Source organism: Haliotis rufescens, unplaced genomic scaffold (assembly GCF_023055435.1).
Source record: "Haliotis rufescens isolate VD_foot unplaced genomic scaffold, xgHalRufe1.0.p SCAF_17, whole genome shotgun sequence".
Lineage (NCBI taxonomy): Eukaryota > Metazoa > Mollusca > Gastropoda > Lepetellida > Haliotidae > Haliotis > Haliotis rufescens.
In genome coordinates, this window is record NW_025963857.1 from 19,589,244 (window position 1) to 19,607,617 (window position 18,374).

The window sequence follows — 18,374 nt, forward strand, 5'->3', positions numbered from 1 at the left end:
TTCTGCCATTCTGTGTGCGCAAACTTAACTTTACATTTAACAAGGATATATAGGTCACGTGATAAACTAGCCGATAACGTGAACAGCTGACCTGTGAGAAGTAAACATATTCTTATATTCAAACACTAACTTGTCATTAAGATAAGTGATAATTTGTTTGCATATTTTAAATAAATAACTCTTTATAAAATTTATTAGTGGAGCGTACCCAAGATTTTGGTACATAATCCTCTAGTCTTCAGGAATGCGCATGAAAGAAAAGCTGCATGACTTACGAGAAGTAACTACAAATTTATTATGAAAACAAATTACCCGAACTAGTACCAATACAGAAATAATAAAATATTAGTAAATTATTACCTACACTAGTACAAATACAAAACACAAAAAATATTACCTGAACTAGTACTAATACACAAATAATAAAATATTACCTACACTAGTGCCAATACACAAATAATAAAATATTACCTACACTAGTACCAATACACATAATAGAATATTACCTACACTAGTACCAATACAGAAATAATAAAATATTACCTGAACTGGTACCAGTACACAAATAATAAAATATTACCTGAACTAGTACCAATACACAAATAATAAAATATTACCTGAATTAATACCAAAACACAAATAATAAAATATTACCCTGAATAATTTAGCCTACTCTTTTATGAATATAAACAAAAATAATATCACCACCTGTATAGTAGTGATGACCTGACACAACATGAATGCAAATAAAAAAGTGCCAAATATTTTTTTGAATTTTGTAACAAATTATACTGAAACTATAATGCTCGCATATTGCGAGCCTGGAATCGAAACAAAGACATTTTTTAGACTTCTGTTGAAAACAGTTTGCGAGTGTGTCTATTGGTCCTAGCAGGTAAAGCCACATATTAACGCTAACTCCCACTATGACATATATTTACGACCACACGGGATAGGTCATTTACGTTGTGACATAATTACTGCATATGTATTATCTAGCCTGTTACTGTGGATGTGTCTGTTTGTTTATATGTACAATAAAGTGTCACAACCTATACAACAACAACATACGGTATGTCAATCGTATCGTGTACATTACTGTAAATGTTTACACTGCGAATTAGGGTAAGCCGTATAGCGAGGCACAGTATAGCGAGGGCATGTTTTAGTGATCGTATGCAGGTCTCGTTCATGTGGAATAAACATTGTATACTACCAGGTACCAGGTGCCTATATGTCCCCATACATCGGATCCACGTGCATGTCAATTAGAAGATAAAATCGAGAGACCAACATGGATTAAAGTGATAATATAGACGACTTGAATTTATGATCGGCTACAAAAGTTACATAAATTTGTTTACACAAGCCAAGGAGTATACGTCGATTCTAGTGGAATGTGTGTCGCTGTTGAGTTGCTAATGTTTCAATATTCTCCCTTGTACAATGAATGAAAGTTCAACGAGCAAGTCACGTGACACCTACACATGGCCGTGTGTGCGATATTCTCACAAGTATCAACAATCCAACAACACACAAAATTATCTTGAAAAGTGAATGTTTTTGATAAAAATTATTTCCGACTCGTAATTGTAACGTTCACATATGCAATTTCATGAAAGTTATATGTAAATCGATCAGCTGAGGCCATTGAATTATAAGTTAAGAATCTACCATATGGTAGCTCAGTTTAGTTTCTCTCTAAATGAATACAGATTTGCTTAGTATATGATTAAATTACAGTATGGTCACGTTTCTACATCAAGGGGATTGTTTACTCTATAGTTAAATACTCTCATTACCTGTAATACACACTCGACACTGAGCAAAATGACTAATTTGTAGATTGACGATCAAACATTTATCAAAGTTGTAAATAATGGAGTTAGTTTCTAGGTAGGTTTGGGTTGGATGTCGAGAAGAAATCAGATCCTTGGCTACAGTGAAAACATCCCTGATACTGGGAAAGTTTGAGATACTTATTTGTGTACAATAGGAGACAGGTGTACGTGAATGTAGGTAGGTAGGAAGATAGTGTTATCAGTGGGAGGTGTTGATGTTATATTTGTGGGGGCATGAGAACCTTGCGTCTGGAGTTGTGATAACGACCTCCCCTCCTGTGTCCCCTTTCCTGTGCCCCCCTCCCTTTCAACGACTACTACACACTTCCACTGCAACGTCGCAGGCTGGAGCCTAGCGCGATCGATATCCGTGCAACAGGTTGCATGGCGAGATACTCGGGACTCTTATAATTAATCGCAGCACAATGTGTCCCCAAAACAGTGTCAGGCATGCTAAGGCTAGTTTTTCCTTCTGTCCCATCCATGCATCTTTCGCCTGAGCGTCGGTAAGATCAAAAAGAATACCTGTAATCAACAGGTAGGGCTAGCGCTGTGAACGTACCTCCTCCAATACATGGTCCAGTGACTGTCCGTTTTTAACAGCGTTTTCATCTATCCCAGTTTCTGTCTTGCAGTCTTCAGTCAACAAAGTTTCCGACAGTTCGTTAGGCTGTGGTTTCACATAGTGATGTTGAACTGCAATCACCTGAAACAAACGATAGAGGTAGAAATTGGGCCCGAGCAAGGGGGGCTGGGTGTTACGGAGATGGTCCCAGATGGAGGTGAGTGACACTGACAGACTTCCCACTGACTCACCTTGTTATTGGTGACATCAAACAACAGGTAGACGAATAACACAATCTGTTCCTCATCCGAACCCAGTTCTTCTCCATTCTTCCCAGCTGAGGCGCAAAACAACGCTACCAGATATGGGGCCATGTCCCTTGCGTCTTGCTAACTGACTAGAACTCGAGGCAAGACCACCACCAAATGTTTTGTTATACTTCTAGACCATGTGCCGACACTCAACTTTACTGGCCACCCTCTCGCTGATTGGTGCAATACATTGAACGTGGCGCTGAATACCCAATGCGCGCGCACCTCTGTCAACTTGTACCTGACAGGTATGTGGACAGGTCCCAGCTGTTACCGTAGATAAACTCGGGGATTTCACTTTCTCTAACCGTAAACTTTCCACAATTCAATATGGCGACGTGTTTCGTCTGTCCCGAATGTCGTATGTGAGATGCTTCTCCTACCTCGGCACTCAGGTAACTGATCTACCTGTTGCGTCGCACAGCGCCTTATAACGAGCGCCCGTCATTTCCTGGACCGGTTGGGTTAGTTCGTGACCTCAAAAGTGTCGTCTGCTACACAATAAACCCTTCCCGGCAGACGACATCCGACGCAGTCTGGGTTCAGATCTAACAAGTAGCCTAACCCCAGGCAGAAAACTTTCACACCTCTTAAGTAGTGAGGAAGATTAGTTTTAACGTGAGTGAAGTTTATTTAGTGTTTGGCATGGTTTGTTATTAAGCTAGCAGTGCTCTATGGCTGAGAGCGTTCATATCACACCTCGGCCGACACAAGACAAAACACAACTCGCGGTGATGTCTCCTTACCATGTGGTATTGTCTTACACTCCATTACACAGTCTAATGTAAGTGATAAACAAATAACAAACTACAGTTAGAAACACTTTTTGCATGCCTTTTATTAATTTAACTCAGATTGGACGCAACGAGCGTCAAATAAACACAGCGGAGGGCGAGTCATAAATCTCACTTCAGCAATACAATGAAAAGCGTTTGCCAATGCAGTTTTTTAGTTCACATACATGTAAAAAGCAATGATTAGATATGTTGATTCTAATCTCGATTGTAAGTTCCAGCAATGTAAATGTAACAAAGTCACTGACTTGACACTAGTCGCGGTATGGTCGTCCACCGTTTGGCTGGTGCAATATGGAGGACGTTTAGACTTGTTGCTCCTTGAAACCTTCTCATGTATAAGATTTTTGTTCTCATAAACCCAAATCCAACTTTTACCCCAACCTGCGATATCACTATACGTCATAGACACATGTCGGAACACATGCACTCTCCGGTTTTACGTGTAGAGATTTATATGTGCATCTTCTATTCACAGCTTCAAGAAATACCTTGCTATCGTTTCATATACTATTACGTATATGTATGCATACAGAGGACATTTTTCTGTGTCTAACTAAAGACATCTTTTATGTCTCGGATTTCTTGTTTAATGTTGTGCTCTATAATCGTGTTTATATGTTTAACCTCCTTAGAGGACAAGTCAATACAAAATTAAGTAAAACTTATTTGCATGAAATATCTTTATGCGACGATATTGATAGAGATCGTTGAGATATATAAAATATCACAGACATAAGGCGGACGGAATGTAGAAATCCACATGCACATGTTGGTAACCACACCACAGCTCCATATTTTGTATAATCTGTACATCTCTATATCTTATACTAATATATTATTAATATATCTAATACTCAGTTCTTGAAAATGTATGCACACTGAATAATATCTACAAGTCACAACTTAAATGTATCTTTATAGTACATGTACTATGTCCAACAATGTAGAACATCACACGCCAACACGAAGGCGATGTTTTTAACTACATATCGACGGAGAAAAACGCTTGGCACGTATTGACATAAAGATGCAAGAGCCACTAGCATGAAGATGTCTTTGATGTGGGATATGTCATCATGTTAATTTACTAGTAAATACTTCGTCTTCGGCAATTCCGTTAGATGATATATTGTGTTTCAACTGTAAGAGTTTCCTACCGAACAGACCAGGGCAAGTTCTCACTCATGCGCACTAATCTAGTTAAGACAGTTTACTACACAACCGGTAGAGGTCACACTATACAAACTTAGTCTACGTATGTGTTAGTTTTTTTCTTTCTAATCCGTTTTGCCCGAGGAAAGAGCTTATACTGCTATAATTCAGTATCGCTAAGCCCCGATAATGCCACGACCAATAAAATGTTTTTAGAATAACATTAATTGCTATTCATAGTCGGTCACGTGACAGCCCAAGGGGCGTGGCCATAAAGCGAAATGTCAGCTTTTACTCGCTACAACTGACAGCTTTATTGAGCGATAATAATTCAGACAAATAGCAGCAATCTATTTTATTGGACAAGTAAATAAAATTTTATGTAAAAACCGGCTTGCTTGAAATGTCATTATGCGGTCATATGGGTGGATGTATTTGTAAGACAATAATTAGCATAAACAAAAGGCAGACAGAGTCTGGGGCCCCGAGGGTACGTTAAATATGCGTCTCTGTCAAACTTCAGGAGCTAGGTATTTCAAGTTGATTTAAAATGTTTATTTATACACTGCGCAGCACTAATAACAGTTTCAGTAAACAGATCGTCGTATGACTGCATGACAAAAGGTCACATTAACCTCAAGTTTATACTTTGAAAATTAACATCGAATCACATATCTTTTTTATTAAGTGTAACAAGTTAAAAAAATGTTTTTGAAATGTTATATTTTTGTATCAACGAAAAACAACATTGAGTGTAGAACCTTACATTTCATATAATTTGCAAAAAACACAATTACTTAACACTGGCGCATTTTCCAAGTTCATTAGTCTGCTAACTTATAAACTGAAAATATACACTCATGTATAAAAACACTCACGGAAAAAAGAACGGAGAAAGAAATGGTTATTCAATGGTGATGCATTTGATACGGGTATCACAGGCGATATGACATGCATCATATCAATGAGTATGGCACAACAGGTCAGTCTAGTAACGTGTTGATAACGTTCGTATTTTTTGGGTCAAAATCCAATTTTCATGTTTTTACTTTCTTTTGCAGTTTAGTACAAACATTTTTATTTAAACCCTTTTATACTTCCGTTGATGTATCTTGTATTCTCAGATGCTATAATTTTGCTCATTCGTGACCAACTCGTGGTATTCCGGGACAAGCCGAATAGCGTCTTCTTGCAGGTTACGGAAAGGGGCGAGGGGTGACGGATGCCTTTTTTGATAATTTGACATATGGGTAGCCTAAATATTACTGATATATACTCAGACAAGTAAAGCCAAAGGGTTATCTAGTTTAAAAGTTTGTCCTCTTATGTTTCGGAAAGATACGTTTGCATGATTAAGATATATACTTCACCCGTTTCACTTAGGTGAACAAACTATAAATTAAACTGCATTAGTACGAACCACATCTATGGGTATAGGGCTCCGGGCGATATTATTCGCCAAACTGTTTTCATATTCGTCACTATGTTCAGTGATTCTAGACCTGAAATATTCTCGGTCAGTGGTCCGTATATTATTATGCTTCATTTAGGAGAGCGAAGACTTAACAACACTATACCTTGCCTGTGTATTCTAAACCCATCCTCATAAACAACAAAACCGCCGCGAAAACCTGTTATGGAAATGGTGCCGCATTGCGCCGGGAAACCTTGCGCCCAGATTACACCTGGAGTAAAATAAGTAATTTCACCACGTCATTAAACGTTAATTTCTATACTACTTATTACAGCACAGCCGTGATTCTGATAACTACATGCGCAGACGTCAGATGGGACGATGATGAATGCTCTGCCTGAGACCGATCATCTTACTCATTATAAGTAGTTTCGCTGTTTGTCGTAGCAAATCACCAAGAAGCAGACATGCGCAGTAGCTACGTGACACTCGACCTAGTACCGAGCTCAGATGTATTTTTCCATTTTTTTTATTAACAATTTCACTAATATAAAGAAGTTGAATCGTGTAATCATTCAAACTTGATGAACCTTAATGACAGAGATATATTACGTGTGTCATACCGAGGTGACGGCTATGACTTGTAGCTTTTAGCACACCTTGGAATGCGTGTAAATACTTTAACCATTAAAATATGTCTTGGATTGTATTACTGGCTTCTAATAGGTGTTTAGAATAATAATGATGATGATGATGATGATAATAATAATAATAATAACGATAACAATGATAGTTTTATATAGTGTCACGTGCTATATACGTGCTGTAAATCAATACTCATTCACAATATTTAAAATATGAGACACTTTTATAACATGTACATGGCATTTAAAATAAATTGATTATGCTAATTATAACACATGCTAGAATACATTATAACAAGATACACTCGGATTTATACAATACATCCATGCAACAACACCGCACCGCACCGCACCGCACCGCACCGCACCACACGACACCTCACCGAACCGCACCACACAACACCACCCAACACCGCACCGCACCGCACCGCATCGCACAACGCCGCACATCACCGCACCACTCGACACCTCACCGAACCGCACCACACAACAACACCCAACACAACACCGCACCGCGAATCACCGCACTGCACCACCACACCGCACCGCGCCGCACCATCCACCCACACACCCACACGTGGCTTGCACGAGATCTTGTTCTACATAAAACACGTGTAGGTTGCACGATACCTTGTTCTATGAAATACATCGCAGTTTGTACTGGATCTTGTACTATGAAATACATGCGTGGTGTGCAGGAGGCTGTGTGCTGTTCGGGGCACAGGTGGCCCAGTCGTCTAAGGCGCCGCGATTCGCTGTGCAAAGTTGTGTCCCTTGGGCATGTCAGAAAACTTTGATCATGGGTTCGAATCCCGGTTCGCCCCGATTATGTTTCTAGGTTTGCCAGCACCATACCCGTGCTCGTGGGTTTCACCGAAGAGGTAAACGTCCGAGACCTGCATCACTTCGGGCTTTCCTCCCTCATTAAGCTGACACACAGTGATATAACTGGTATACTGTTAAAAGCGGCGTTAAACCCAACTCACTCACTCACTGTGTGCTGTTCAATATAGTCATGGTTCGCATGAACCCTTACTCTACGCTATATACTCGTAGTTTGCACACGAGACGTTAGTCAATGAAACACGCGTATATGAGTGAGTGGGTGAGTGAAAATTGAACACCAGTCAGCATTATTCCAGCCTTATCACGACGGCATATGAATGATGGAGTCTGGACCAGACAAACCGGTGACTGAACACATGAGCAACGATCCACGACATCGGAGCCAATGATGCCTTTGACGACAAGTCACGGATACACGAGATCTATCCTTCCCCAGAATCCCCATGTGGGAAAATGCGTGTGAATTGACAGAGACATTGCTGTGTGTGCTATGCGCGTGATTTGCTTTCCATGCCACCTGTATCCTTGTCTACCTGTAATTAATCGAGTCTGTAACAGGCGAAACCATCAATGGTATGTACATGCATATACAAAATAGGTGGGTATATTGGTTCTTTGAAATAGATCTGTAGGTTTAGACATAATAGATATTAGTTCTCTGAATTAGATACATGTATCTAGGTTCAGACATAATAGATATTAGTTCTTTGAATTAGATCTGTAGGTTTAGACATAATAGATATTAGTTCTCTGAATTAGATACATGTATCTAGGTTCAGACATAATAGATATTAGTTCTTTGAATTAGATCTGTAGGTTTAGACATAATAGATATTAGTTCTCTGAATTAGATACATGTATCTAGGTTCAGACATAATAGATATTAGTTCTTTGAATTAGATCTGTAGGTTTAGACATAATAGATATTAGTTCTCTGAATTAGATACATGTATCTAGGTTCAGACATAATAGATATTAGTTCTTTGAATTAGATCTGTAGGTTTAGACATAATAGATATTAGTTCTCTGAATTAGATACATGTATCTAGGTTCAGACATAATAGATATTAGTTCTTTGAATTAGATCTGTAGGTTTAGACGTAATAGATATTAGTTCTCTGAATTAGATACATGTATCTAGGTTCAGACATAATAGATATTAGTTCTTTGAATTAGATCTGTAGGTTTAGACATAATAGATATTAGTTCTCTGAATTAGATACATGTATCTAGGTTCAGACATAATAGATATTAGTTCTTTGAATTAGATACATGTATCTAGGTTCAGACATAATAGATATTAGTTCTTTGAATTAGATCTGTAGGTTTAGACATAATAGATATTAGTTCTCTGAATTAAATACATGTATCTAGGTTCAGACATAATAGATATTAGTTCTTTGAATTAGATATGTGTATCTAGGTTCAGACATAATAGATATCAGTTCTCTGAATTAGATACATGTATCTAGGTTCAGACATAATAGATATTAGTTCTTTGAATTAGATCTGTAGGTTTAGACATAATAGATATTAGTTCTCTGAATTAGATACATGTATCTAGGTTCAGACATAATAGATATTAGTTCTTTGAATTAGATCTGTAGGTTTAGACATAATAGATATTAGTTCTCTGAATTAGATACATGTATCTAGGTTCAGACATAATAGATATTAGTTCTTTGAATTAGATCTGTAGGTTTAGACATAATAGATATTAGTTCTCTGAATTAGATACATGTATCTAGGTTCAGACATAATAGATATTAGTTCTTTGAATTAGATCTGTAGGTTTAGACATAATAGATATTAGTTCTCTGAATTAGATACATGTATCTAGGTTCAGACATAATAGATATTAGTTCTTTGAATTAGATCTGTAGGTTTAGACATAATAGATATCAGTTCTCTGAATTAGATACATGTATCTAGGTTCAGACATAATAGATATTAGTTCTTTGAATTAGATCTGTAGGTTTAGACATAATAGATATTAGTTCTCTGAATTAGATACATGTATCTAGGTTCAGGCATAATAGATATTAGTTCTTTGAATTAGATCTGTAGGTTTAGACATAATAGATATTAGTTCTCTGAATTAGATACATGTATCTAGGTTCAGACATAATAGATATTAGTTCTTTGAATTAGATCTGTAGGTTTAGACATAATAGATATTAGTTCTTTGAATTAGATTTGTAGGTTCAGACATAATAGATATTAATTCTTTGAATTAGATCTGTAGGTTCAGACATAATATATAATTTTTCTTTGAATTATATCTGTAGGTTCAGAAATAACATATATTGGTTCTTTAAATTAGATTTGTAGGTTCAGACATAATATATATTAGTTCTTTGAATTAGATCTGTAGGTTCAGACAGAATATATATTAGTTCTTTGAATTAGATACATGTATCTAGGTTCAGACATAATATTTATTGGTCTTTGAATGTTCAGACAAGATATATATTAGTATGGTGAAATAAATTGGTTCTTTGAATGTTCAGACAAGATAAATATTAGTATGGTGAAATAAATTAGATCTGTAGTTCAGACATCATCAATTTTAGTCCTATGTATTATAGCTGTACGTTTAGACATAATACATATTAGCCCAGATGACTGGTGTATAATGACAAGCCCATATCTGAGGGTACACTAGAACTCAATACTCATGAATACAAATGTTTATTTAACACTCCAGTGAAACGACATATGTTTAACATGTTATTCCATGCATGATGTATGTTCAGTGTGTGGGACGCGTTCTGCATCCTGAGTTTATGGCTGTGAGGATATTTATGTCATTCATAAATGTATTTCTTTCACCGTCAGTGTCACGTGTGCATGTTCAGGGTTGTACAGAGCGAACTTTGTGGTCGTAACTCCAATAGCTTAACATAGACTTACGACAGTCGTAGCGCTAGGGTTGTTTTGTACAACGACACTCTGGTTTACAACCCATAGCTCTTGTAGTTTCAGCACACCTGGGTCCACTTGAACAAAACAATGTTAGCGCTACGATGATCATAACTCTCATACTTTAACATAGACTGAAGATAGTCGTAGCGCTAAGATCGCTTTCTGCGACTGGGCCCTGATCCGTTTACTTTGTCACTACTACAGAGATACCGTGCTTAGCGCTATGATGATCATAACACCCATACTTTAACATAGTGAGTGAGTGAGTTGGGTTTAACGCCGCCTTTTAACAGTATTCCAGTCATATCGCGGCATGTCAGCTTAATGTGGAAGGAAAGCCCGAAGTGATGCAGGTCTAGACGTTTACCACTTCGGTGAATCCCACGAGCACGGGTATGGTGCTGACAAACCTAGAAACATAATCGGGGCGAACCGGGATTCGAACCCACAATCATAGGTTTCTGGCGTGGCCAAGGGACGCAACTCTGTACAGCGAATCGCGGCGCCCTAGACGACTGGGCCACCCGTGCCCCTTACTTTACCATAGACTTAAGATAGTCGTAGCGCTAAGATCGCTTTGTGCCACTGGGCCCTGATCCGTTTACTTTGTCATTACTACAGAGATACGTACCGTGCTTAGCGCTACGATGATCATAACACCCATAGTTTAACATAGACTTACGACAGTCGTAGTGCTCAGATCGCTTTGTGCGAATGGGCCCTGGTCCGTTTATGTGATGTAACGAGTAAAGATTCCGACCAGCACTATGGAAAGCTGTCTGGTACATTCAGGTTTCGCGGTTACAAACATGTTCTAGCACCGTATATACATATACCGGTGTCTGTCAACACAATTCCGTGCAATCTTCGTCTGACGTTTAACGCGCGGGTGATCAGAGTCCCTATCGGCCCGCATCAGTATCCATGACCTTGTATCAGGGGAGATAATCTGGAGAAAGTTTGGGGCATCCACACGCCGTTTGTCTCCAGTTTCCGTCTTGATCTACCACGAGATGGTATAACGGTTGTCAATGTCGTCGGTGCAAAGTTAGACAAGGTTGTAAGACAGTTGTGATAAATTAAGGAATGTGGTTAAACTGCAACGTGAACTTGATTCTTAGTATTTACACAATCCGATGGAAACCCAAGGTAAAACACGAAATTTACAACTTGCCAGCGTCCCTTAGGGACCCTTATGGGTTCTCATCACAGGCTCGCATTGATTGTTTCCAGGTTTGTCAGCACCATACCCAAAGTAGTAAACGTCTAAGACCTGCATTGGCTTTTCCCCCACATTAACCTGACGTTCCCTGCTATAACTGTTCACACCCGTGGAGATCCCGGGTAGACTAGGTCTTCAGCAACCCATACTTGCCGTAAACGGCGACTATGCTTGTCGTAAGAGGCGACTAACGAGATGGGGCTCGCTGACTTGGTTAAAGCATGTCATCGTATCCCAGTTGCGTGGATCGATGCTCATGATGTCAGTCACAGAATAGTCATGACTCGATTATTTATAGACCGCCGTCATATAGCTGGAAGATTGCTGAGTGCGGCGTTAAACAAAAAAACAAACAAACTATAACTGTTCAAAGCGGCGTTAAACTCAACTACCCACGCACCCACGCACGCACCCACGCACGCACGCACGCACTCACTCACTCGCCAGTCGGTGAGACGCTCATGCTGAAGTCTTGAGTTTGATTCCCAAAATAGATTCACTTGCTTGTATTCCTGGTATGCACCGCAATGCTATATGGCAGAAATACACGTTCCATTGTGGAGAGAAACACTGCATCCCCACTCACGTCACTGCAGGAGATACACAACCTATAGAATAGATAGAATGCTTATCCGTTGGTGTTTAGTCGTATAATCGCTGAGGGCCCGTCTCATACTCATCACCGCGAGGGCCACATTAGGTGACATAGGTTAAACTCCAGGTTTAAGTCGGTCGTGATAAATGCCCTCTGATTGAGATCTCAGCCGATGGAATAAAGATGATTTCTCCCCATCATAACACGCTCGTCTGACCTCAAGGTCACGTGAAGGTCACCAAAGTGTCCAGTTTTCGGGAATGTTTCCCTCCCAACTGACTGGGAGTCGGTCCGTGAGGCGGTTCCACACCGAGGCTTTGTCGCCGTTAAACAGTTACAGTGATTTGAGTCGTGTGGTAGACAGTATTATGTCAACATACTGAAGAGATATGTTTTCACCAGTGAACCTCATAGTCAACAACACTATATACACAGTATTTGTTGGGTAAAAAACGGACATTTTGGGGGTTTCTGTTCGGCAATGTTACCACTACACTACCGGGCAAAAGAAAGTATACACTTGAAAATTGGATTTGACCAAAAAAATTCAAACATTATCAAAACGTTACTAAGCTGAAAACACTGAAAACATAAGGTCCAAAACACAAATATGATACCCGTTATAAATACATCACCGTCGAATAATCATTTTTTGTTTGTTTTGTGTTTAGCCACCATCCTCGAATATGAGAAAATACTTTCATTGACAGTTGTTGTTTTTTATCAGGGCGGCTAAATTTGGGCCAGGGCACCAGTGGGTGATGGCATGCACAACGATCAACGTCGTTGGGGTTCGATAGCGCTCAGTCAAGTCACAAAATGTAACCTTCAGATCCGTATTTCAGTTGAGGTTAACCACAGTCATGCGATACACCATGTATGTACTTACAGCAACACACAAAGCAGTACTCACATTGCTGCCCGGCGTGTATTGTAAGCATTCGAGACTTATATTCAGTATAATCAGTGTCCGTGTGATGTTTTTAAATGTTTCTGGTTAAAACGTTTCGTGAGCGAGTGATATGTGGTCCATACAGGCAGAAATTATGTATTCTAGTCACTATCAAAGTTCAAAGGCTCAAACAAATGACCAGACTGACTTTTCAGATGAAACAAATGCAAAAAAGATGAACCCTCTCATAATGTTTATTGTAAAATATGTATACTTAACCCTACCTTATCACCCATCACCTACACTGTCGTCATAAGTCCCACACTATGTACTGATATTAGCTATACACACTATGTACTGATATTAGCTATACACACTATGTACTGATATTAGCTATACACACTATGTACTGATATTAGCTATACACACTATGTACTTATATTAGCTATACACACTATGTACTGATATTAGCTATACACACTATGTACTGATATTTAGCTATACACACTATGTACTGATATTAGCTATACACACTATGTACAGATATTAGCTATACACACTATGTACTCATATTAGCTATACACACTATGTACTGATATTAGCTATACACACTATGTACTGATATTAGCTATACACACTATGTACTGATATTAGCTATACACATTATGTACTGATATTAGCTATACACACTATGTACAGATATTAGCTATACACACTATGTACTGATATTAGCTATACACACTATGTACTGATATTAGCTATACACACTATGTACTGATATTAGCTATACACACTATGTACTGATATTAGCTATACACACTATGTACTGATATTAGCTATACACACTATGTACTTATATTAGCTATACACACAATGTACTGATATTAGCTATACACACTATGTACAGATATTAGCTATACATACTATGTACTGATATTAGCTATACACACTATGTACTGATATTAGCTATACACACTATGTACATATATTAGCTATACACACTATGTACTGATATTAGCTATACACACTATGTACATATATTAGCTATACACACTATGTACTGATATTAGCTATACACACTATGTACTGATATTAGCTATACACACTACGTACTGATATTAGCTATACACACTATCTACTGATATTAGCTATACACACTATGTACTGATATCAGCTATACACAATGTGTGTACTAACATATTGACAAACGTCACGACAAAACCATGGAGTGCCCATATAACAATACACGTTGATACTCTTGTAAACGCTGTGAGGAAAACACACAAGGTCTCAAGACAAGTAGAAACAGAAAGAGAGGTGGTAGAGCTCAAGACGACATTGTCAAAACCTGTCGGATTGAATGTAAACTTATCAGCGTAAGTGGATTTCCCTGTCATAGACAAATATTGATAGACACAAGGTAATAAATACACCTCTCACTATCTGCCTCACGCCCCTAGTGTGATGTTCTCGTATTCCCAGACTGGTGTATATCTATCTATATCTCCCTATCTGCCGGCCTCCACACGTCGCCCTACTCTCGCACGCATGGTTATATACACGTCTAGTTTAACCGAATCGTGTTTCAGATATACACAGTTATATCATACATTCACATAAGAGACGTCAGAGTATGCGACATCATGCTGCATATGCCTAACACTACCTACTGCAGGGGGAATGCTTTGGTTATGTAGACGTGAGCATTACTCATGACACCACGATCGAGTTGCATCATCTCACAACCTTGACTTATCGTAAAAAATCGAAGGCACGGTCACATGAAATGTTACAGCTTTTATTCATTTTTATATTCTACGAAAAAGTGATATATACTATTCCACTTTTAATAGAGATGTTTCATATACTTTACATCTATTCACATATTATAGTTAATCTCTGTGCTGTGACATGGGCGACAAGGAATATTCCTATCATATATTAAGTAGTATAATGCAATATATCTATTAACTGGTCTGAGTTGCTATGGTATTTCTACTTCTCTATGTGCACTCCTTGCAGATAATTTCCAGCATTCTCCTTAACTCAACATTCACAAGATATATATATACTTCGGATATGACGAATCATGGGTAGCGTGACATCGGCTGTTACGAAACTAATGTATCCCCCAGACGGAGGATTATCTCATCTCTATGCGAGTAGACGAAATCGGTTATAACACACCTGGATTTTTCTGTGTCTTTGACGTGGTTGCACCGTATTGTAGCCGACTTTTGACTTTATTTCTAAAACCTGGGTATGCGTAACCCAAAATATTACAAAGAACTGAGCCCAGACCGAGTTTGAATGATATATAAGAAAACAGTGAATGAGTGAGTATGGTTTTACGCCGCTTTTAGCAATATTCCAGCAATATCACGGCGGGGACACCAGAAATGGGCTTCACACATTGTACCCATGTCGGGAATCGAACCCGACGAGCGAACGCTTTAACCACTAGGCTACCCGACCGCCCCTGTATGAAAAGAAGCAACGTACACATAAATATATTACATCTTCTACAGTACAACTGATATGTTTAATTACAAGGTTACATGAACTAATGTTATGAATGAACCTGTAATAAGTCTGCATTGCAGTGTTTGTTTGTTTGTTTGTTTGTTTGTTTGTTGTGTAACGCCGCACTCAGCAATATTGGAACTATATGACGGAGGATTGCAGTGAGAAAGTGGGGTTAAAGCATTTTTAGCAACATTCCAGAAATATCACGGCGGGGGACACCGAGTGTGACTTCATACGATGAACCCATGTGAGGAATCAAACCCAGGTCCTTGGCGTGACGAGCGAACGCCTAACCACTTGGCTAACCAACCGCCCCCTTAACAACGTACATGTAGCTAGCTGTGATACCCTGGATCTAGGAGACGTATTACCGCTGATGCGCAGACACCACGAAAGCTCTTGTCTAATGAGGTAAACTTTGCACTTTGCGGGACAATTTGTCTCTGTAAGAATGCTGATCAAAAAAGGGTTAGCGTGAGTCATACCCCATTCGACTGTATACCTAGGTCTCAACCATCTCATAGCCTGAAGCTATCTTGATTGAACTTTCACCTCTGACCCCGCCCGACTCGCTGATCTCATACTGAAAAATTATGATGATATGGCGTTCATAATAAGAAATTAACAAATTAGTCGATAGACGGTTACAACGATGAGGTCCTAACGCGGAAGTCGTCATGCTGGCGCATTGTCAATCACGTCGCCGAGAAGATGCCGTTAAGTCGTGACACCCCTCTGCTACCCAAGCCTATCCCGTCTGCCCGGGGGTAGTAATCTCTATCCCGCCCCGGGGCTCGCTTGTCAGTTTGAAGGAAGAGAAGCTGATTTAAGATACGACTAACTGTTTCACACACGAGTGACTTCCCCTTGCCATAATCTGACGGTGGCGACATATTGGATCCTGCATGGTTGAGGACACCCTCCCACCCCTCCCCCCACCCCTCGGGACACTCATTAAGGAGACCTGCCGGGGGCAAACTCTCTAAGACGTCCCCATCCCAAGACGTCGTCAGTGACGGCGCGTTGTGCCGTATGTTTGTAGTAAACAAAGAGAGGATTATTCGGTGATTTGGAAAAAGCGGCACGACGACCCCTAGGGTATTTATATATTAATGAAGATGATAAAAGTAGCCAGTTAATGTTTGTTTCAACGGGACCTCGCAGGGAGCATGGGGGTGGGGTATTGAGGGTGGAGCGGACGGCAGGGGGGTTGGGGGCTGACAGCAGGGGTTATAATGCAACGCAACATGAAAGGAGAGTAGAGTTTATTGTCATCATTAACTAAAGTCCAATACGTTTATGTAAGGAATTTTATCAGGAAACATGCACCAGCTCTTGTGCATTGTCCATCAGATGCACTGGCCTCTCACGTGCAATGCGTGGTAGTCATAGCGTTTATACAGTTTCCAGAATATGTGTAGATGATGTTCAAAGTAATTGCACAGGGCCCGTCCTCAATATAAATGCAAGTCATGAAATATGACTCATTTACAATTTGTACACCTGGAAAATCGTGAAGCACCATTTTCTGTATATTTTCCTATTAAAACCTTGTATATTTATTAAAATGACATCAATGTTATGTGTAGATATTCCCAACCACGCGGTTATTAGGGGGATTTGAAAATATATGGTGGTGCTTAACTTTTTTCCAGGTGTATGGATCCATGTTCTTGCAACATTCTATCATAAAATGCCGGGCATTTAGTATTTAGAAAATATACATGTACCCTTGAAGAATGGAATTACAAACCAATTACAAACGTTATTAAAACGTTAGTATTCTGAAACCAGTCGCCGAAACACTGCCAACTTTTATGGTCCAAAATACAACTTTGATACCCGTAGCAAATACAGTAAACTACGGCTATAACGAACTCAAAGGGACCACTAATTTAAGTTCGTAATAACTGTAGTTCGTTATAAGCATGTAACAACATATATACAACAAATGGCCGGGACTACAAAATAAGTTCGTTATATCGGTCTGTTCCTTATAAGCGTGTTCGTTATAAACGTAGTTTACTGTACATCACCATCGAATTACCATTTCTTGTATGTTTCATTTTTAGCCACCATCCAACATGGGTTTATACACTTTATGTACTTTCGTTTGCCTGGCACTCTAGGCCTCAACAAATGTAGTTATTGGAGGCGTGAATAAACCCCTTCTCTTATTCAAACAGTGTTTTGTTGTCATTTCACTCATCAAATACGAATATGAAGCTCATGAAAAGTAGCAAGAGATACGATGTCACAAAAATACGGATTTAAATATAAGAAAAGAAAACTCACTTTATACAAAATCGTTCTAATTCTCTGAATCCAGAAGTAGATGTTACACACTCTATTCATACTAAGTGTAGAACATCCTTTGCCAAGGGCTGTTTCCGACACACCACAGGCATTAACTATACTATACATACAGGTGTGTTATTGAATTTGTAGTGAAGGTGATAAAGATATATTCACCAGGAAAGCATAAAGGCAGTTAACATCCAATGCATTGCTACAATCTGTTCACATAGATCTCGTTAACATTTCCAAATAAATTCTTGATTTTTTAAAGTTTTGTCTCAGGTTTAAAAATAATATTCACTGGACACGCCCGATGTCCTGAAAACAATGTTCGACTTTTTATTTC

General features: G+C 39.0%; 1 protein-coding gene across 2 annotated transcripts in view; it reads right to left on the reverse strand.

The window, feature by feature from the left end:
* LOC124133911 (RNA-binding protein fusilli-like) overlaps positions 1-3,071 on the reverse strand; it is a 29,722-nt gene extending 26,651 nt beyond the window's left edge. The window contains exons 1-2 of one of the 2 annotated variants that reach the window (XM_046498494.2): positions 2,658-3,071; positions 2,404-2,547 (exon numbers count right to left, since the gene is read on the reverse strand). In XM_046498494.2, coding sequence (XP_046354450.1) covers positions 2,404-2,547; positions 2,658-2,780 — 267 coding nt within the window. In that variant the 5' untranslated portion in view covers positions 2,781-3,071. The remainder of the gene's footprint in view (positions 1-2,403; positions 2,548-2,657) is intronic. The other variant, XM_046498495.2, reaches the window with a different exon arrangement.
* Between the last annotated feature and the right edge of the window lie 15,303 nt (positions 3,072-18,374).